This window comes from Molothrus ater, chromosome 1 (assembly GCF_012460135.2).
Source record: "Molothrus ater isolate BHLD 08-10-18 breed brown headed cowbird chromosome 1, BPBGC_Mater_1.1, whole genome shotgun sequence".
NCBI classification, from domain to species: Eukaryota; Metazoa; Chordata; class Aves; order Passeriformes; family Icteridae; genus Molothrus; species Molothrus ater.
Genome location: NC_050478.2, coordinates 128,142,465 through 128,159,426, shown reverse-complemented (window position 1 = coordinate 128,159,426; position 16,962 = coordinate 128,142,465). Strand labels below are relative to the sequence as shown.

Below are 16,962 nucleotides of genomic sequence, written 5' to 3'. Positions count from 1 at the left end.
AGGGGAATAATCTCTCCTCTTGTTCTATTTGTGCTCAAGTCAGTACAACCAAAGCTTCCCTTATCTCCTGCAAAGGCCCACTGCTGACTCGATCTTTTTCATTGTTGTTTTCCTTCCCTAATTTAGCTGTAGGATGCAATTTGCAGCATTGCTTAATTCCATAGTGAAACCAGGTTTTAGGAACTCTGTAAGGCTGCATATGTGAGTATTGGTTAATGAAATTGATAAAAAGATGACACCACACAACAAAGGAAAGGATGTGAAAACTTTTGAAAAAAGGTTTTTCACATGTTCAATAGAAATATGAATGTTCCTTTTTATTGATGCTTTAGTTGGTGGTCTAATTTATTGGAAATTTGGATGGTTTAGAAGGTGGGTTTGCAAATCGGATTACAGCCAGTTCTTTTTATTCAAGGTAGAAGTGGATTGGAATGTTTTGAATACTGAGGAAAAAAGTCATTGCATAAGGAATGGAAGTGATGGATGAATGTATAGAGAACGACTGTACATCCAGCTAGATTTAGATTTACTGGTCCAGGCACTGTCCTGCTCAGAAGTAGCAACACAGTAGCTCCCTCCTTTATGTTAGTGCAAGGCAAGAATGCCAGGTGAGGTGCACAGGGCCAGGCTCAGGAGATCAGAGAGTGCTGAATACAAAGCAAGAACTGGGTGAAGGGAGAAAAGTTGGAACAATGCCAGTGTTCCAATGACTCATCAGATGAAAATTATAGGGTTAAAAAGTATGATCCAAGAGTTAGAAATAAAAACGAGGAAGATAGGATAGGATCCAGGACTACAAGGCAGAAGACAGGATCAGCAGCCAAGAATGAGTCTAAGGTAGACTGGCTGCAGCTCCATATTGAGAAGCCCAAGGCAACTGTAGATCTCATGCCTAACATCTAATGCAAGAGCAGTGCAAGAATTAAAGAATTAATCTCCTGAGGGACTTCTGTGTGCCATGTGATAGCTAAAGCAGAACTGGCAAAGGCAGACCTGACTGGCTGTACCTCAATTATCTTGATTGATCTTGACAGGAGTGGCAAATGTAAACACAGATTATTGAGCTGGCTATGTATAAATTACATAAAAGGGCAGATTAATCATAGCCTTCATCTTGAGTTTGTGTGTATGCAAGCTAAAGATAAACATATATACTCATGTGTATGTGATATTTTGTAAAAATGTCTGAATTTTTTGCTTTATATAAGTCTAATGTTATTGCTGTAATTGTTAGTAAGTATTTGGCTTTAATTTTAATGGCAGACTTCATTAGGCAGCCATTAACAAAAGTTTTAGAAAGAATCAAACAATCCAGTAACATTTATTCAAATAATGTGTGGTAATAACTAAAATTTGCAGTGCCTTTAGAGGTTGTGAATTCACACCAAGAGGTATAGAAGGTTTCAAATTGCTGTGCTCTGGCTGCTTGAGAGCTTTTGTTAGTGAGCCAAAGAACTATTGAAATAGTCCAGAATGGTTCTTTAATCTTCTGGTAGTAGCACAATAGACAATTGTCTGAAACATCTTCCCAACATTTTGATCACTGAAAACATTGACCAGATTTGTATGTCCCTATGTAAATGCTAGCAAATAAAACCTGATGAGTAGACTATAAAAAAAGAAAAGATAATAAAAAGATTTAAAAAAATAGAAAGACATTTAGAAATCACTGACAATGTCAATTGTCTGGACAACTGCATGACTGTATAGTCCAAGATAGAAGACTGGTAACAATAGAGTAAAGCAACATGAAACACTTTAAAACTCCCTTTGAACTAGAAGCTCCAAGCCAGTTTCTTTGCAGAAAAAAGAGCATCAGTGTCAGAGAAGTTGCAGCTCTCTGTGTCCTGTCAGCCATTTACCAATAGTTCACAAAGAGGTCAAAATGTTTGCAGAGGTTGTTGTATTAGGAAGCAGAGTAGGTACTTGTTTTTCAGCTTTAAAAATAATGAATTTTTCACTAAAGGACAGTAACTTCTTGAAGTTAAAAGGCATAAGTACTAACACCTAACTGTCATTTTGTTAGGCTCTCCAGCTGATTATTCTGCTAACACAGATAAAAATGCTTTTAGAAACTTTGGAATATTTGTTTAATAGAATCTGTAATAATGAAATTTTTCTCATTGTTCAACACTGCAAAATAGGACAAAACCATCTTACTATTAAAATTTCAAAAGCAGCTTTTAATCAATCCCTCTGCTTTCAGCAGACTTCCCATTTTTGAAGCAGCTTGAAGAGGTTGGGTTGACTGCTTACTGGCTTATAAAGTCCAGAATATTACCTTTATTATATAAGTCTTTATTGGGGTGGAAATGAAAATTTAGCCATATTCCAACACTATTTCCAGCCTGAAGAAAGTCAGGAGATAATTTTCCTACTGTCATGGCTGGCATTTAAAAAACAAAAAAAAGAATCTGAAAGAAATCTTTTAGCTAATCTTTATAGTGTGCAGGTACATTTCACCACACCCTGATCATCTGATTGTTCAACCCAGAGGAGGTGTGATGCTCATTAGTGTGCTTGCACTGATGTTTTCTGCTGAGGGATGCTGGACCACACAGGGTAGTAGCTGGATGATCAAAATCAGTGGCCATGCTCATCCAGCCATGGGGACTGCAGTTCCCTATCAATGTGCAGTCAGATTGTGCAAATCCTGCAGCACAAGACACAGGAACAGCAGTGGAGAGGGATGGAAAATGGTATCTGTTTTTCAGATATAATGGGGGGCTAGCACTTGGTTAAAAATTACTTTTTCAGTCCAATAGTTCATCTTGTCATACAGTGGGTGACATTTAGGAAAAAAGGAAAGTGAAATATGGAGGAAGAAAGAAATTTGGATGTGAAATATATGATGTGATGCCTTGGGGCAACTTTAACCACACAAAAGATGAAAAAGCAGTAGTACAAAACTGAAAGAAATGATTGCATTTTACAGTTGAAGTATATGACATGAGGACCAAATGCTTTTGAAAAAATCAATATTTGCACAGTGAAAGTGCAATTGTACTCTTGAGGCAGTCAGCAAAGAGCACTTCAAAAGCCTTGTATAGAACTGCAATTTAAGAAACAAATCCGAAACTGAAGCGGCAGCATAGCTTCTCACGGACAAGCATATGGTTCCTTTGGTCTTCTTTGCTGGAGTAACAGAAACACTAATGTGCAATACCCTACTGTAATCAGTTTCCTAAACAAAATTAAGTCAGACATAAGGTTAAAAGTACACCTCAGCAGCAGAATAAAGGGTAATCAGGAGCAGTTTATGAGTGAATATGAGGTATCTGAATTTTGTCCAGCAAGAAAGACAATTTAATTTCATTTACATTTAATTTTCATTTCCTTGGTGGGCAGCATTTTTGTATATATTAGAACTGGTAGCTGTAACTCAGACAAGGAACAAGAGACTGTAACTCAGACAAGGTATAAACAAAACCTTTAGAAAATATTGTATATTGAGACATTCCAATTTAATGACAGGAACCATTAGCTTTCCCATTTTTAATCTTAAAACATCCTGAAGCTGTGACAGTCAAATAATATTTCAGTGACATCTGTCTCAACAAAAAGCATTTAATAGGAAATATCTTTATGTACAACTGAGAAAAAACAGACAAGGTAGTGATTTGATGACCTTTTCCACATTATATTTGTAAAATTATTTACTTTTAGGTTGCTTTTCTTTCCAAAACAATTCTCAGTCTTCATTCTATATCACTAGATTATTACTATTGCATGGCTAAAAAAAAACCCCAAACCAACACAATAAGGGTTGTTTTTACTTATGGAAATGTCTGATTTGTTATATACACCACATTGCTATGTAGTAGTTTAAAATCTGACATTCTCTAGGTGTAGAAATGAAACAGAAAATCAAAACCACATATTTTTGACACTTTGTGTACTGCAGAATGACTCTAGAACAACTTTGTGCAATGCTGATTCGGTTTGTGACTTCATGTTTAATTTAGAAGGGCTCGTTTCCATGGACTGCTGGGCAAGCTCAGTGTAGGATCTGCAGGTCGAGTCCTGTTATTCTATGAGTCACCACACCTGATTGTCTATCCGCAGACTGCAATAGGATTAACAATTCCATCAATGGCTTACACGTGGTGCTGTGTTCTCCAAAGCAGAGCCACGCCAGCTGTGCCACGCCGGCGGCATGCCCAGCGCCGCGGGCAGCAGGAGCCCTGCTCACAGCCATCCATGTCCTGGCTGTGCCTTGGCTTGGTGGGAGCCAGTGGCACTGTGGCCATGGCAGCACAGGGCTTGGCACAGCACTGACATCTGCCTGCCTGAGGCCTGGGGGCAGCTCTGCATTGCCTTTTCCGTGGTGTGTGATGCTTGCACAGTACACCCGGCTGTGCTTCCCAGTCTTGGTAGCTTTAGGCTAAATCAGCAGAAACCACATTCATAACTTTGTCTTAAATGAAGAATCATCCTAGGGAAGGTTAGGTGTGGGGATAGGACTCAATACATGACCATATCTCTAGGCATAATTATTTTTTATTTCTCTAAAGGGCTAAGTAGTTGCTCCTTTAAAAGGATACTCCTTTTATTCTGGTATAATGTTCCATTATCTCCGATGATCAGGACAGCTGTTTAATCATTGCTTTTAAATTCCCAATAGAATATATAAGTAATAATATGCACTGTCTTCTTTATCAAGCAAAAACATTAATGGCATCAATAAAACCAGTTAGTAAATATTAAAACTTTTGAATATTATAATCACAGAGGTGCTCTGAGTTTATGGGTGGCTAAGTTCACTTTTACACTTAAAGGCTGAGAGGGACTTGAGTGGTTGTTGATGAACACAAGTATGGTAAATAAGTACAGATCAGGAAAAATGATAAAGACTGGCATAGAATGTGCAACCATTTTTGTAAGTGTGGAGTTATGGCTATGATTGGTCACTCTCTGCAGCAGTCTAACTTGCATGAGCATTTTTGTCTTGTTCATTTCCCTGTCTTAAAATGAGTAAAATAGCTTACTATTTCTACATGTAAAAATAATTTCTGAGAAAGGCACTGAAATGATATTTTGAAATCCTATTCAGATATATCTGAAATCCTATTTAGATATTGCACAGTCTTTCACAGTATTTCCCAGTGTAACATTCCTTGCAAGAGAACAGAAACAAATTATCTGTCTAGTTCACAAAAGACAGTTCTAAATCTATAAAAAAGGGACCAATTTAAGAGCTAAACCTGGACACCCTTCTCTTCTGCAGTACCTCACAGGTCTGCCGTTTTACATTATGATTTCTTTCCTACATGTGGCTGAGTACTATGTCGCTATTCCTAAGAGTTTAACAAGCCACTGGTGTGTTGAGTAGATTATTTTTTCCTATTGTTTTCTTTCAGTCTTGTCTGTGCTGTTCTTCATCTGTACTGCTCTGTGCAGTCTTATTTCCAAAGAATCACCTGGTGATCATTGACAATTCATCTTGAAGTACTATTTTCCTGAAAAGTTTACCAGTAGCAGCCCATCAGATTTCTGTATACACAGACATGCCTGTATATAAAGAGAAGGAAAAATATCTTTCTGGTATTTACTATATTTACATATAGTGCCATGCAGAGTGGCACAGACTTAACATTACTTTAGTGTAATGTGTAACAAAAACAAATATCTATCATATTTTGTTCAGATCTAACCTGAAGACTGCTGCAGGATACTGTCTATGTTGTATGGGCTGACTGCTGATCACCAGTCACCTGCCAGTTCTATGTTTGATATTACTGTTAACAAGCTCAAATACCTTTGCAATCTTTTAGTTTCTGAGGCAAATGTACATTTTCTTCTCTACAAATCACCTCTAGTACAGTCCCATCCTTTCAGACTTCTCAGTCCAGCAATTCAGCAAGATGTGGGTTTGTTTGCACAGCTGCAACATCACTTTGTATTTTTATATGATAACCTTATCTATTTACTTCGAAAAGAAAAAAAATAACATTTGTTAGTTAGAAGTTCTTGTAAACAGGCTAGGCCCCAAAAGAGACTTGTACTTTATAGATAGCATGCAGCACATTCTGTCTCCTGTTTAATCTTTCATGAGCTCAGTAATCATAGGCAAGTCACTAATCTCTCTGCTTTCCTTTCTGCACTGGTGAAACAGTTGTGGTACGAATATTCTTTGAGGCTTTAGATGTCTTTTCTAAGCTTTGTGAAACTTTTGGACATGCTGGAAATTTTGTACAAATTGAAACTGAGGACCGGGGTAGCAAAGCAGACTAAAATTAATAGATACCAAGACATAACTTCTGTTCTGTATCAGGGAAAATCTTCATTTAAAAGTTCAGGCAGTGTGGTGACAAAGGCAGTTTAGATAGCAGGAGGGACCAGGTCCACAGCTGCTCTGTGGTAGCGTGTCACAACAACACCATATCTCTGTCCCTTTGCTCCTGCAGTATCGGTCGGGGCGGGATCCTCACCGAGGCTCGGACAACGTTTCCAACAAGTCCTCGGACAGCGATGTCAGTGACGTCTCGGCCGTGTCCCGCACCAGCAGTGCGTCCCGCTTCAGCAGCACCAGCTACATGTCTGTGCAGTCAGAGCGCCCCAGGGGCAGCAAGAAAATAAGGTGAGCTTCATGAGCTACAGTGGCAGCCGTAGCTGTGTAATTTCAGTAATGGAACACTTATCACTATTTGTGTTTGACATTAGCAATTCGCCTAGAATGACATCTGCAGGGATTTTGCAAAATACTGGCTCAAATGTCTTTTTTATCTAATGCTTCTTGAAGTCTTCATGGAATTTGTTTTTAGCCAAGTTTTGTTGTCTTGGATTATCTAACATACAATGAAATAACAAACATATGCTGTCAGAAAGCATTAGACATGCTTTCTGAAAACCATTTTGTAAAATATACTTAATATGACTGAAAAGACAGTTTAACTCAAAAATTTTGTGCCAGCAGAGGCACCTTATTTTTCTTTTAAATAGAACGCTGAACTTTTATAGATGTATTATTTAATACTTAGAGAGACCAATTCAATTTATTTAATACTTACACTAGTCCAACTTAACTGTAGGTGTACAATCATTGAGCTGCTCTTCAACAAGATGTACATTGTGTATCTGTGACCAAAACACAGCTTTTTCTTTGCCTGCACCCTGTGTGCACTCAGAGGAGCTTTGGGTTTCATTTGGTGCACAAATGAAAGATAACTTTTCTAGGTGTAACCCACCTCCATCACCTATAGTAATTCTCAGAAAATTGTCCTCTTAAAAGAAAGTATTTGCAAATTTAAGCATCTGCTCATATGGGCATTGTTAGGACCACACTGTTTCTGTCACACATTTCTTTCTAAATGTGAGGTATTGCCATGCAGTTTTATTTGAATAGGGACTTACTAAGAAAATGCTCCAAAGCTCTCCAGTGTAGGCTGGGCTCCTAGCAAGCATGACTTACATTATCCTTTAGTTTTTATTTAATTTCTTTTGCATTTCCTTTCTTCATGCATGCTCTTCTCCTAACTTTAATTTATTCTTTTCTTTTTACTTTTTGCATGCCTTTTTCAATTTTGTTGACTTCAGAAGAACAAGGGATATAGAGGGGAAAAAAGAGGGAGGGCTGGAAGGGGATGAACAAGATGAAGTATTTCCTGAGGAGGAAGAAAAAGAGGAGGAGGAGGAAAAAGCTAAAGAGCAAGAAATTAATGAAAAAGGGGAAGGGCAAGAGGTGACAGAGAACTGTGATAAGGAGGAGATCAAAGAATCAGGACATGATGAAAAAGCTCAAGAAGACCAAGCTGAGGAAGGGAAAGAGGATGACAGGTAAAATATATTTCTGTTTATGTAGATCTATTCTTTTTCCTGTTCCAGCACCCTACTTGTCTTCCCTTTTTATTCCCTTTGCTTGCTTATTGCCTGTGCTCTCTGCAGCTCTTTTTTTTTTGTTTGTTTGTTTTTGCTTTCAGTCATCATGCTTTCATATTTAATCAAGTTTCATTCTCAGCTTCAATGAACTTGTTCTGCATAGCAAATGAGGCAGCACATCAACTTGACTCATTAATATGCATACAACTGCAGCATATTATTTTTTAAATTAGTTTAGACTAAAGTTTGGGTTTGACTGTAATAAACAGTAGAAATTTTAAGCTTCTTTATTAGATTTCCTACTTGAATTATTATTTAATGGAAAAATTTTTTGTTGAGTGAAAACTCAGCAATATCAAAATTATCTTTACTTATATTTATGGCCATACTAAAGAAGAAAATCTGGATTTGTTTTTTCAGTCCTCTTTGTGGTGTATACTGATTGACAATCTATGTGGATAAAGCAGATTCTTCTTTTTTCTTTTTTTGTTCCATGTGAATAATTGTCAAGGATTGCAGTATTGTGGAAGGGTCATGCACTTCAGCTGCTGTGTTGTATCCAGAAACATTGCAGCCCGACTGGCTCTGGTTTTATCAGATATTCTAGAATATTCTAGAATTATACATTTTTCCACAAATCCTTAAAACAATGTAACTGTCTGACTTTTTGTATTGCAAAATCCATATATGTCCCATTGAGAGAAATGCAACATTCCTCTTTTCTTCATTAGAAAAAATAAGTTTCCGATTTGATGAATATTCTTGAACCCATTCTCTGTCACACAAGAATGGTAGAAAATCTCAGAAAAAAATACATTTTCTTTTAGCCTGACAATTCTGGACTACCTCTAAATAACTTATGCCTGTTATATTGTGCTCGTATACATTAGGGTAAGCGCAGAGCAATCCATGGAAATCCATTTTCTTTCCTTGCTACAAACTTATACATGTGCTTGCTTGTAGATACTCACACATATAACATACTTAAAACAAAGGGGATTCAAAGAGAGAATCAAGATGCCTAGTGTAGAGTCTTGGGTGATAGGAACTGGCATAGCCATACTACTGCCTTTATATATTGTGCCATCATTCCTTTCACTCACATTCATGCATTTAAGATTTTAGCAAAAACAGTTGTTTAGAACCAGCTGTCTTTAAGAGTGCCTTGGCATATGTGTTCCAGGGCCTGTAGTATGGTACTGTGTGAAAGGATTACTTGAAGACCTTTCTCATTTCCCACTAATTTCCCAGTCTAATGGATCTGAAAGTCTGGCCTTTCAACAGCATGACTCTGTTCCAGGTTTCTAGATCACTCAAGCTGGTCTTTAGCCAATATGCTGTTCCCCATAGAAAGTAACATCCTTTTTTGAGGAACACCTCCTTGTTTCCTGAGCCAGCTTGTTCTTCTGCTTGCTAGCTGCTCTCTGCCTTCAGGAAGAAGTGACACAAGTCAGGAATCTCAATAAAGAAACAAGATGTTATTAAGTGACTGTTGTGTAGTGACTTTTGTTTGTGTTAGAGTTTGGCTCCCTTCAAGGAAATCAGTCTCTAATATTATTTCCCCACTTTGCACATTTTGACCATTTTAGTATGCAAGCTGGGAATGAACAGAAAAGTTTGTATTCACCTCCTTTACTATGGTAGAGTCAGTGCTCATTTTTTAGCATTGTCTGAGCATTTTTCTAGGGTAAGAATGGAACAGAAAAGCCAGATTGATTCCTGGATAGGGGCAGCTGTAGATATGTATACACATTTATATACACATGTAGCTGTGTCTCATTAACATATTGAAATATTATGACTTGTGTGTTCAGTGGACAAGCCCAAAGGCAGGATCAGTTTTTGAAAATTCCGTGCCTTCTGCTCATTTCTCTGGCAATTTTTAAAGTAACAGACACTTGGAAATTTATAAGATAGGGTAATGACTTCAGCTTCCAAAAAAGAATGTTTTCAGACACACCACAAATATTAAAAGTAACCAAACATATCAATTAAAAATATCAATAGGTATTTGAGACACCCAGCAGAACAAAGGCAGCCAATTCTCCCTTGATAGAATAGTAGCAAATTATCATGTAGTTCTTGAGATCTTAGGCATCAAGGAAAGATATATTGCAGACGGGAATTTTCAAGATATTTTTTACTTCAGAGGTGCATCTGTAGTTGGACAGCAGCCACCTTTCCTCTGAGCACTATGGAATGCAGGGCCTGCTCACAATCACTCCAAAATCAAAAAATCACCTTGTTAAGGATACATCATACCTCTTGATGTTACTGTGTTTATATACTTCAGCAGTAATGGTAATAGTCCCACTGAGGTCTTCAATCTGCTGAGATCATGGGTGGGTTGAAATGGCTGTAAACACAGACATTCATCACTAATTCATCCCATGCCTATTTCACAGAGTACCTTGGCACAATAAAAGGCATTAGCTTTTGGAGCACTGGTGTACATTAAATCAGTTAATTTTTTTGCCAGAAGTAGTTGCAGCATCAGATTTAGCCTTAATTAAACTCTGTAAAACTAAACTTTGGCATATGCTTGATATGTAGGGAAATCATAATTGTGTTCTTTGCAGTACACATTAACAAACAAAGAGTGGCTCCAGCTTTGCTGTTGGGTATTTATTATGTGGAGTTCACTAACTTTTTTTCTTACTCCATCTCCTTGATAATCTCAGGGTAAAAAATAAAGCCTCCTTATCTATAATCTTTGATCATTAATACTCTTTATTAAAGGTAATCTGTTTTAGACTGCCCTAAATTTTATCCCTTAATATTTTTTAAAATGTCAATCCCAAGCATTTATTCTGATAGTCACAATAGTTTTGTTTTACCATGAGAGTACAGAGCAAATGTAGTGACAGAGCAGGATTTCACTGTTGAAATACAGTAGAAAAATACAACTTCTGTTCCAAGCACACAGAGTCTAAATTATGAAATAACATATGAGTCCAGAGAGGGAAGCACAGAGAACAAAGAGATGTTCCACAGGAGATAGGTACAACACAGTGCTGGAGACATCTTGACAACAGGGAACGAATACTAAGGGGAGATTTGAGGAGAGAAAATAAGTATCTTTGTGAATGTTTCTGGAGAGCTATTTTCAAGCATTCAAGACAATGAGGACAAAACATGAGGTCCTTGCTAAAAATATATCAAGTGCATGAGGGGCAAGCTTGATGATCAGGAGTTGATCTTTCAGTCTTGAATGAAAGATGATAAATGTGATAAGGAACAAGTGCCAAGATACTAGGAAGTAAGGATGAATTATAGACAACTGTGTAAAAGAGAGTGTAACTTTTTACTGATATGTGGAGGAAGATGAGACAACCAAATAGAAAGGCTATGAAACTTACCTTTTATATAGTATCCTGGAAGGGGTTATTGAGTAAATTGCAGGGCTGGAGAAAAGTGCTGCAGTACCTGTCATTTGAAATGGTGAGAGAGTGGACAAAGAAATTGTCTATGTGGGTGGACAGAGAGGACAGAGATTGGAAATAAAAAGCATGTGCAAGTCACAAAATATTGCTATTTATTTGGAAGGAATCTGTGATATCCTGTTTGAAAAAAGAAAATGAATTCTAAAAGATAGTAGAAGAAATAGAGCTGATTAAGTAAGAAGATGACACAACCAAGAAAGGAAAATGTGTTGTGGAAAAATTCAGCTGGGATGTAATTTTGCAGAGCACTTAAAAATTCAAGAAACAGAGTGCAGTGTATGGCTTTAAGTAATGTATTTATTTAGCTGAAGCCTTATTTCTTTCCAAAGGTTCTTAATGCTTTTGTGCCCCTTCCATTGTTAGGTATAAAGATTCATTTCTAATTGACTTTCTAGTTCTAGTTCATTCAGTAAAAAAAAGACTTTAGAGAATTTAATTTGTAGGTTTTAAAACTGATTCCTGATGACTATTTGTTCCTTAGTTTTTCATTACATTGTAATTTTAGTATTTCAGGTTTTATGACCCTTCCACTGTGACTGCAGCTATTAACAGTTAAATGCAGTACTTTTTCTGAAGAAAAAGCATGTCAATGCAGTCTTTGCAAGCTCCTTCACAGGGATGGAAGCCAGTAATGGTTTTGAAAGTCTTTATTCTGGTAAAAATATAAAAGATGTACAAAAGATAACAGACACTAAGAATCCATTTTCAATTGTATGTGCTGTTTGGTTTTTAAAGCTATTTCAAAAGTATTTTAATGATTGCTTCAACTAGACTATTCAATGAAAGAAGTTAATTGTGTCTAACCTTTGTAGCCAAACAGGTCACATGTTTGGAAGAGAAAAATGTAGCATGAGACCCTTTCCCCACTGCATGATCAGTCTTGTAGCAGAATTGCAGTAAAGGCAGTCTGTGCTTCCAACAGAGGTAGATAGATAGATAGATAGATAGATAGATAGATAGATAGATAGATAGATAGATAGATAGATAGATATAGATAGATTGATTTCACCCAGTGTCATTTCTGCCGTGGAAGGAGAGAGAACGTGGGTTCAGTACATCCATCTTCATGTAGGTTTTCAGGGAAAGCTTGCCAGCATGCGGTTTCCTACAGCTCTCAACAGAAGATGATGGTCTTTTTCAACTTTTTAACATGACAACCAATGGTCTTGCCATTCCTGGGATGAGAATGGCAGTTTGCAGTACAATGTTGACCAGCTCTTTTCAGCTGCAAAATGTTGCATTATCCGGGCAATTGGGGCAGGTGTGAGGCACTGGGTCCTTGAAAAAGAAGCAGCAACTTTCTGTCTCTCTAACATAACTCTTCTGTGCTCTTATGACTAGATAAGCAGAGCTGCTTGCATTTTGCCAGTCTGTGTCTTTAAAAACAGAGGACTCAAAAAAAGAAAGGGTTTTTTCAGTAAAATTTTCCTTATATTATTGATCTGGGTGGAATCTGTTAGGAATTTATGAAAAACTCTTGACCATTTGAAGCTTACATTCAAGGTCACTACTTTTCAATGTAAAATTTTTACCTTTAATTTTCTACACAAAGGCAAATATATTCAAAAGCTATAAATTCATAGAGCTGCTGGGTGTGTACCAACACACATGGACAATAATTTGGCTATTTGTTTTTTTACATTTTCATAGATGAAATTTAGAAGTAAATTATCTATAGCTTCTGGAAAAATATTATGGAAAAATATGCAGAAGATCAATGTTAGCAAACAGAATTATATGAACAAATATATTTTTTATGAAATCTGTACTGAGAATAGAATAAAAATAATTTAAGAAATCTAGTAAAGTCACCTGTTTCTAAGTTACTTGTCACTGTCTATAGAACCCTTGGAGACTTATTTTTTCCTGTTACTTTGGAGAAAATACAAAAGATATATAGGCTCCTTTACAGTTAGTAAATTCATTTTGATATGCTGGGATATAATAAATTAATGAATTTGGAAGTGCACATTATTAACAGGTGAACAATAAAAATAAGTTATTTGAAACAGTCTGCAGCTTTGATATCAGGCATTCAGCAGGGAACTCAGACATTCTTACTTGGACTGCAGTGCAATATCTTTGAGACTGCTTCCCTCTCCGTGAACTGAAGCCTGCAATTTTGCCTCTGTTGAGCCAGCTCTGACCTGTGATCCATAAAGCACTCCTGAACCATGATGCACTCCTGTTGCTAAAGTTTATTTTAAAACTGTACATCAGTAGTTTATACAAAACAAAACCACAAGAAATGAAGGGAGAAAGCCCTGTAGACACTCAAGGAAGCAGAGATGAAGGAAAAAGTTAAAATGAGGGTTTGTAGCAAATATAAATGTTGAAATTAGTTTTTGCACTTTAAATTGTGTTATAAAAAGATTAATTTTCTAAAAGTATTTAAAGCTAGATTGAATAATAAGATTTTCAATAGACAGACTTTTTTATCTTTATTTGTACAAGGACTGAGCACAACAGACAAGAATAGCAACAGCAAAAACTAGAAGTGTTGTAGAAACTTACCAAAACAAGGGATTGAATATTGAAGCTTATAAGGCTTTTCTTTCTTGGACATTATGATTGGACAGATATGGCTCTTAGTGATTCCATCTTTTCACTCTTTTTACCTAAGTATTATTTTAAAAGAAGAGTGACAAGATTCTGTAAAATTAATACATATTCCTAAAAATGTACTTCATTAAAAATACGTAATAAGCTTATAATTTAGCCTTCCAATAAGCAAACATAAATTCCTTCATGGTACTTCTTAGAAGTATTCCTAAAATGCAGTTGCTGGATTTGTGCTATTGCCTTTGAAACACATTGCCAGGCCTATCTAGCAAGTACTATATTTAACTAAGGATAAGGGGCCCAGTGCTGCTCTTACTACTGTGTGCTTAATAGCTGTGGAAAGATAATGCTCCAGTGGTTGGGCATTGCCCATATGTCTGTTTTTAATGGGTTTTGACCAAACATATTAACATTTTCAGTAATTTCACTGCATGTTCATACTTCTCCTAAGGCCCATAAGGTGCCAGCTAAACAACGTGGGAGATGTGTCATCAGGTAGCCCCTAGGAAGAAATCAAAATTCCTTACAAATACCACTGAGAGCCCAGCACTTCCCAGATAGCAGCCATGGCATAAACACGACTCCTATGGAGGCCCAAGGTAAAAAAGAGGAAAGCTGCTTCAAACTTGCATGGTGTGCCATGTACACACTGTCTCAGCAGGGACATTTGGTCATAGACCTGCCTTCTCCAGCTCAGAAAAACAAAGGTTTCAGGCTCATGTTCAGAAAGATGTGAGACACCTTTCCTCACATTTTCTTTTTTATGATGGTCTTAAGTTTTCTGTATGCTTTTATAATTTCCCCCAGAGACCAAAAGTGACTCAAAGTCATTTTGTCAAAGTGACAGAAGTCAGACAGGCAAGAGCATGGTGTCCCAGATAATGTGTCTTTGGTTGAAGTAATTACGGCTTCAGATTTCTTGCTCGTGTCCATTTAGTTCTCAGTCCCAGAAGATCAATTCAGAGACATGCTATGAGTTTTGGAGATGTTAGCAGCGCCTATTCTGACCCTGATTTTTCAGAGTCCTCAAGCAACCTGCATGCACAAGGATGAAGGAAATGTTAGAGTTGTTTTAGTCTTTAGACAGCCACTGCCACATACATGCACCTAAACATTAAAATGAGCCTGAGCATATTCCCTTTGTGCAGTACTAATCATAGAAATACCATCTTTCATGAGTGAAGTATAGATGCAGCTATAGTGAGATCCATATTGCTGACAGAAATTTATTTAAATAAAGCCCTTTTCCAAGACATTTGGATCTTCCCTGTGTATTATGTGATTTTTCTCTTAATGTAATCTCAGTAGTTCATCCTGTCTAGTTCCCCTATGTCTATCTTACAAAGTTTTCTAACTGTCAGTGAGTTTTCTAAATACTTAAGTCTCCCTCACAGCAATTTCAGTTTAGCAAGATGATAAATTATAGTACTTCTTACCCTCAGGCAAAACATTATGTGTCTTACCTCTGTATATTTTTGAGCACTTCAGTCTTCAAGTCTGAATTTTTTTTCACTTTCCTGACTTAATTTTACATTATTTCTCTGGTGATTTGAGGTCTGGGACACATACTGGATTTAATGTCTGGTTTAGCTATTCACTGCTTGCCTTCCATTTCATAGAGCTCTATTCAGTCCTTCAAGAAACAGCACTGAGCAGCACTAAGCCAGTTTGCAGTATAGATTGTGACATAGCAGTGTAAATACAGAAAACTACTGGGCCCTCTCCTCCCTCCCTGTTGGAAGACTAATTAAACAGCAGGCTGGAACAGGCACACAACATTTAACTTTCAGATGAAGTACATGCAAGGCACATTTCTGCAAGAGAACAGTCTCGATTAAATCAGGTTGCTCATGATCAGTTTTAATTTAGCAAGCTAGTTGGTACCCAGCTTTTACAAACTGCCTCTTTGCCAGGCTGGGTTAAAGAAGATGGTTTCTAAGCTCAAAGAATTTGGATGTTATTCAAAGTTCACTCGGTCTTTGACTGCAATGTACTTTATTTCCAAGCCTTCAGAGCTCATATGGACTTCTTTTATTACCAGTGAATATGAGACAGCTGACTAACGCAAGACTTCTAGACCTCAACTAATTTTCTTGCTAGACTTTTTTTGCATCCACACAGAGTAAATCACTGGTTTAGTTCACTATATCCAAAAAAGGGATTTCATCAAAGATTCATTACTGTTAGCAGGGTAATAAAGCTCTTCTGTAACTTTGTAGAGGAAAACTTGAAAATTTATTGACACTAGATGAATATTAATGTAATCTTCATTATAATTGCTATTTAAATTAACAGAAGATATCAACTGTATTTTTATGTTTGAAAATATCCAATTATTTTATCAGAGGTGAGAAATTATATCAAAAATCTCTGAAGGTGAGAAATTATATCAAAAATCTCTGAAGGTCTGTGTATAATTCAACTGCTAGCATTTGGAAAAAGCTAGTTGTTACAGTGTTTTTTCTGCATCATTCATTTGCTGTGGCTATGATTTGTAAATAATCTAATGCCCTGACCCCTGCCTCTGCCATTTATTCCTATTTGAAAAAAAATTGCTAGAGATGTCATGGAATACTTTCATCAATTTATAATGATAAAGCAGGGTGGACAGCTTTACATCTACCAGAAAGGGGGAAATACAGCTCAAGTCAACCTATGTACTGTAGCAGGTGAGGTATTCCTGATTTGTAATGAAAGAGAGTTTTGAAAAAAGAAATTTCATATCAAAATATTTCTACTTCTATTTTGAGATGTGGCCACTAATTTTATTTGAATGGCAATATACATAAAAAAATAGATTATAAAGACTGCTCTGTTTTTCCTCCCAACTTTCTTGTAATAATTTCAATAAAATGAACCTAATAATTGTCAGTCCAGTAGCTATTAGAGATTTATACCACCAATAATTTAATAGAATAATTTTTGACCAAGTGGATCTCCAGAGACTAAGTCATTATAATTTTGAACCTACAGTGTCTCTCTTGGATGTGAATTGGCAGATGAGTACGAGTATTGGCCGGAAGCGCTGTTCCCATGGAAATGTTATTTCCTACATCACAGCTGTCCCCATAATGCTGGTTTTGTTAAATTTCTTCAGTAAATTAATGAAATAAGAGCATCTCTGATTGAGTTACCAGGT

General features: G+C 36.7%; 1 protein-coding gene across 38 annotated transcripts in view; it reads left to right on the top strand.

Annotated features, from left to right (window-relative positions):
* Positions 1-16,962, top strand: part of RIMS2 (regulating synaptic membrane exocytosis 2) — a 448,046-nt gene that overhangs the window by 372,378 nt on the left and 58,706 nt on the right. For 25 of the 38 annotated variants that reach the window (XM_036406572.2, XM_054515962.1, XM_054515958.1 and 22 more), the window contains one exon: positions 6,408-6,580. The exons of 12 other annotated variants lie outside the window; for them this stretch is intronic. In XM_036406572.2, the coding sequence (XP_036262465.1) occupies positions 6,408-6,580 (173 nt within the window). Of the gene's footprint in view, positions 1-6,407; positions 6,581-7,721; positions 7,777-16,962 lie in introns of those variants that run through there. One more of the 38 variants, XM_036406569.1, reaches the window with a different exon arrangement.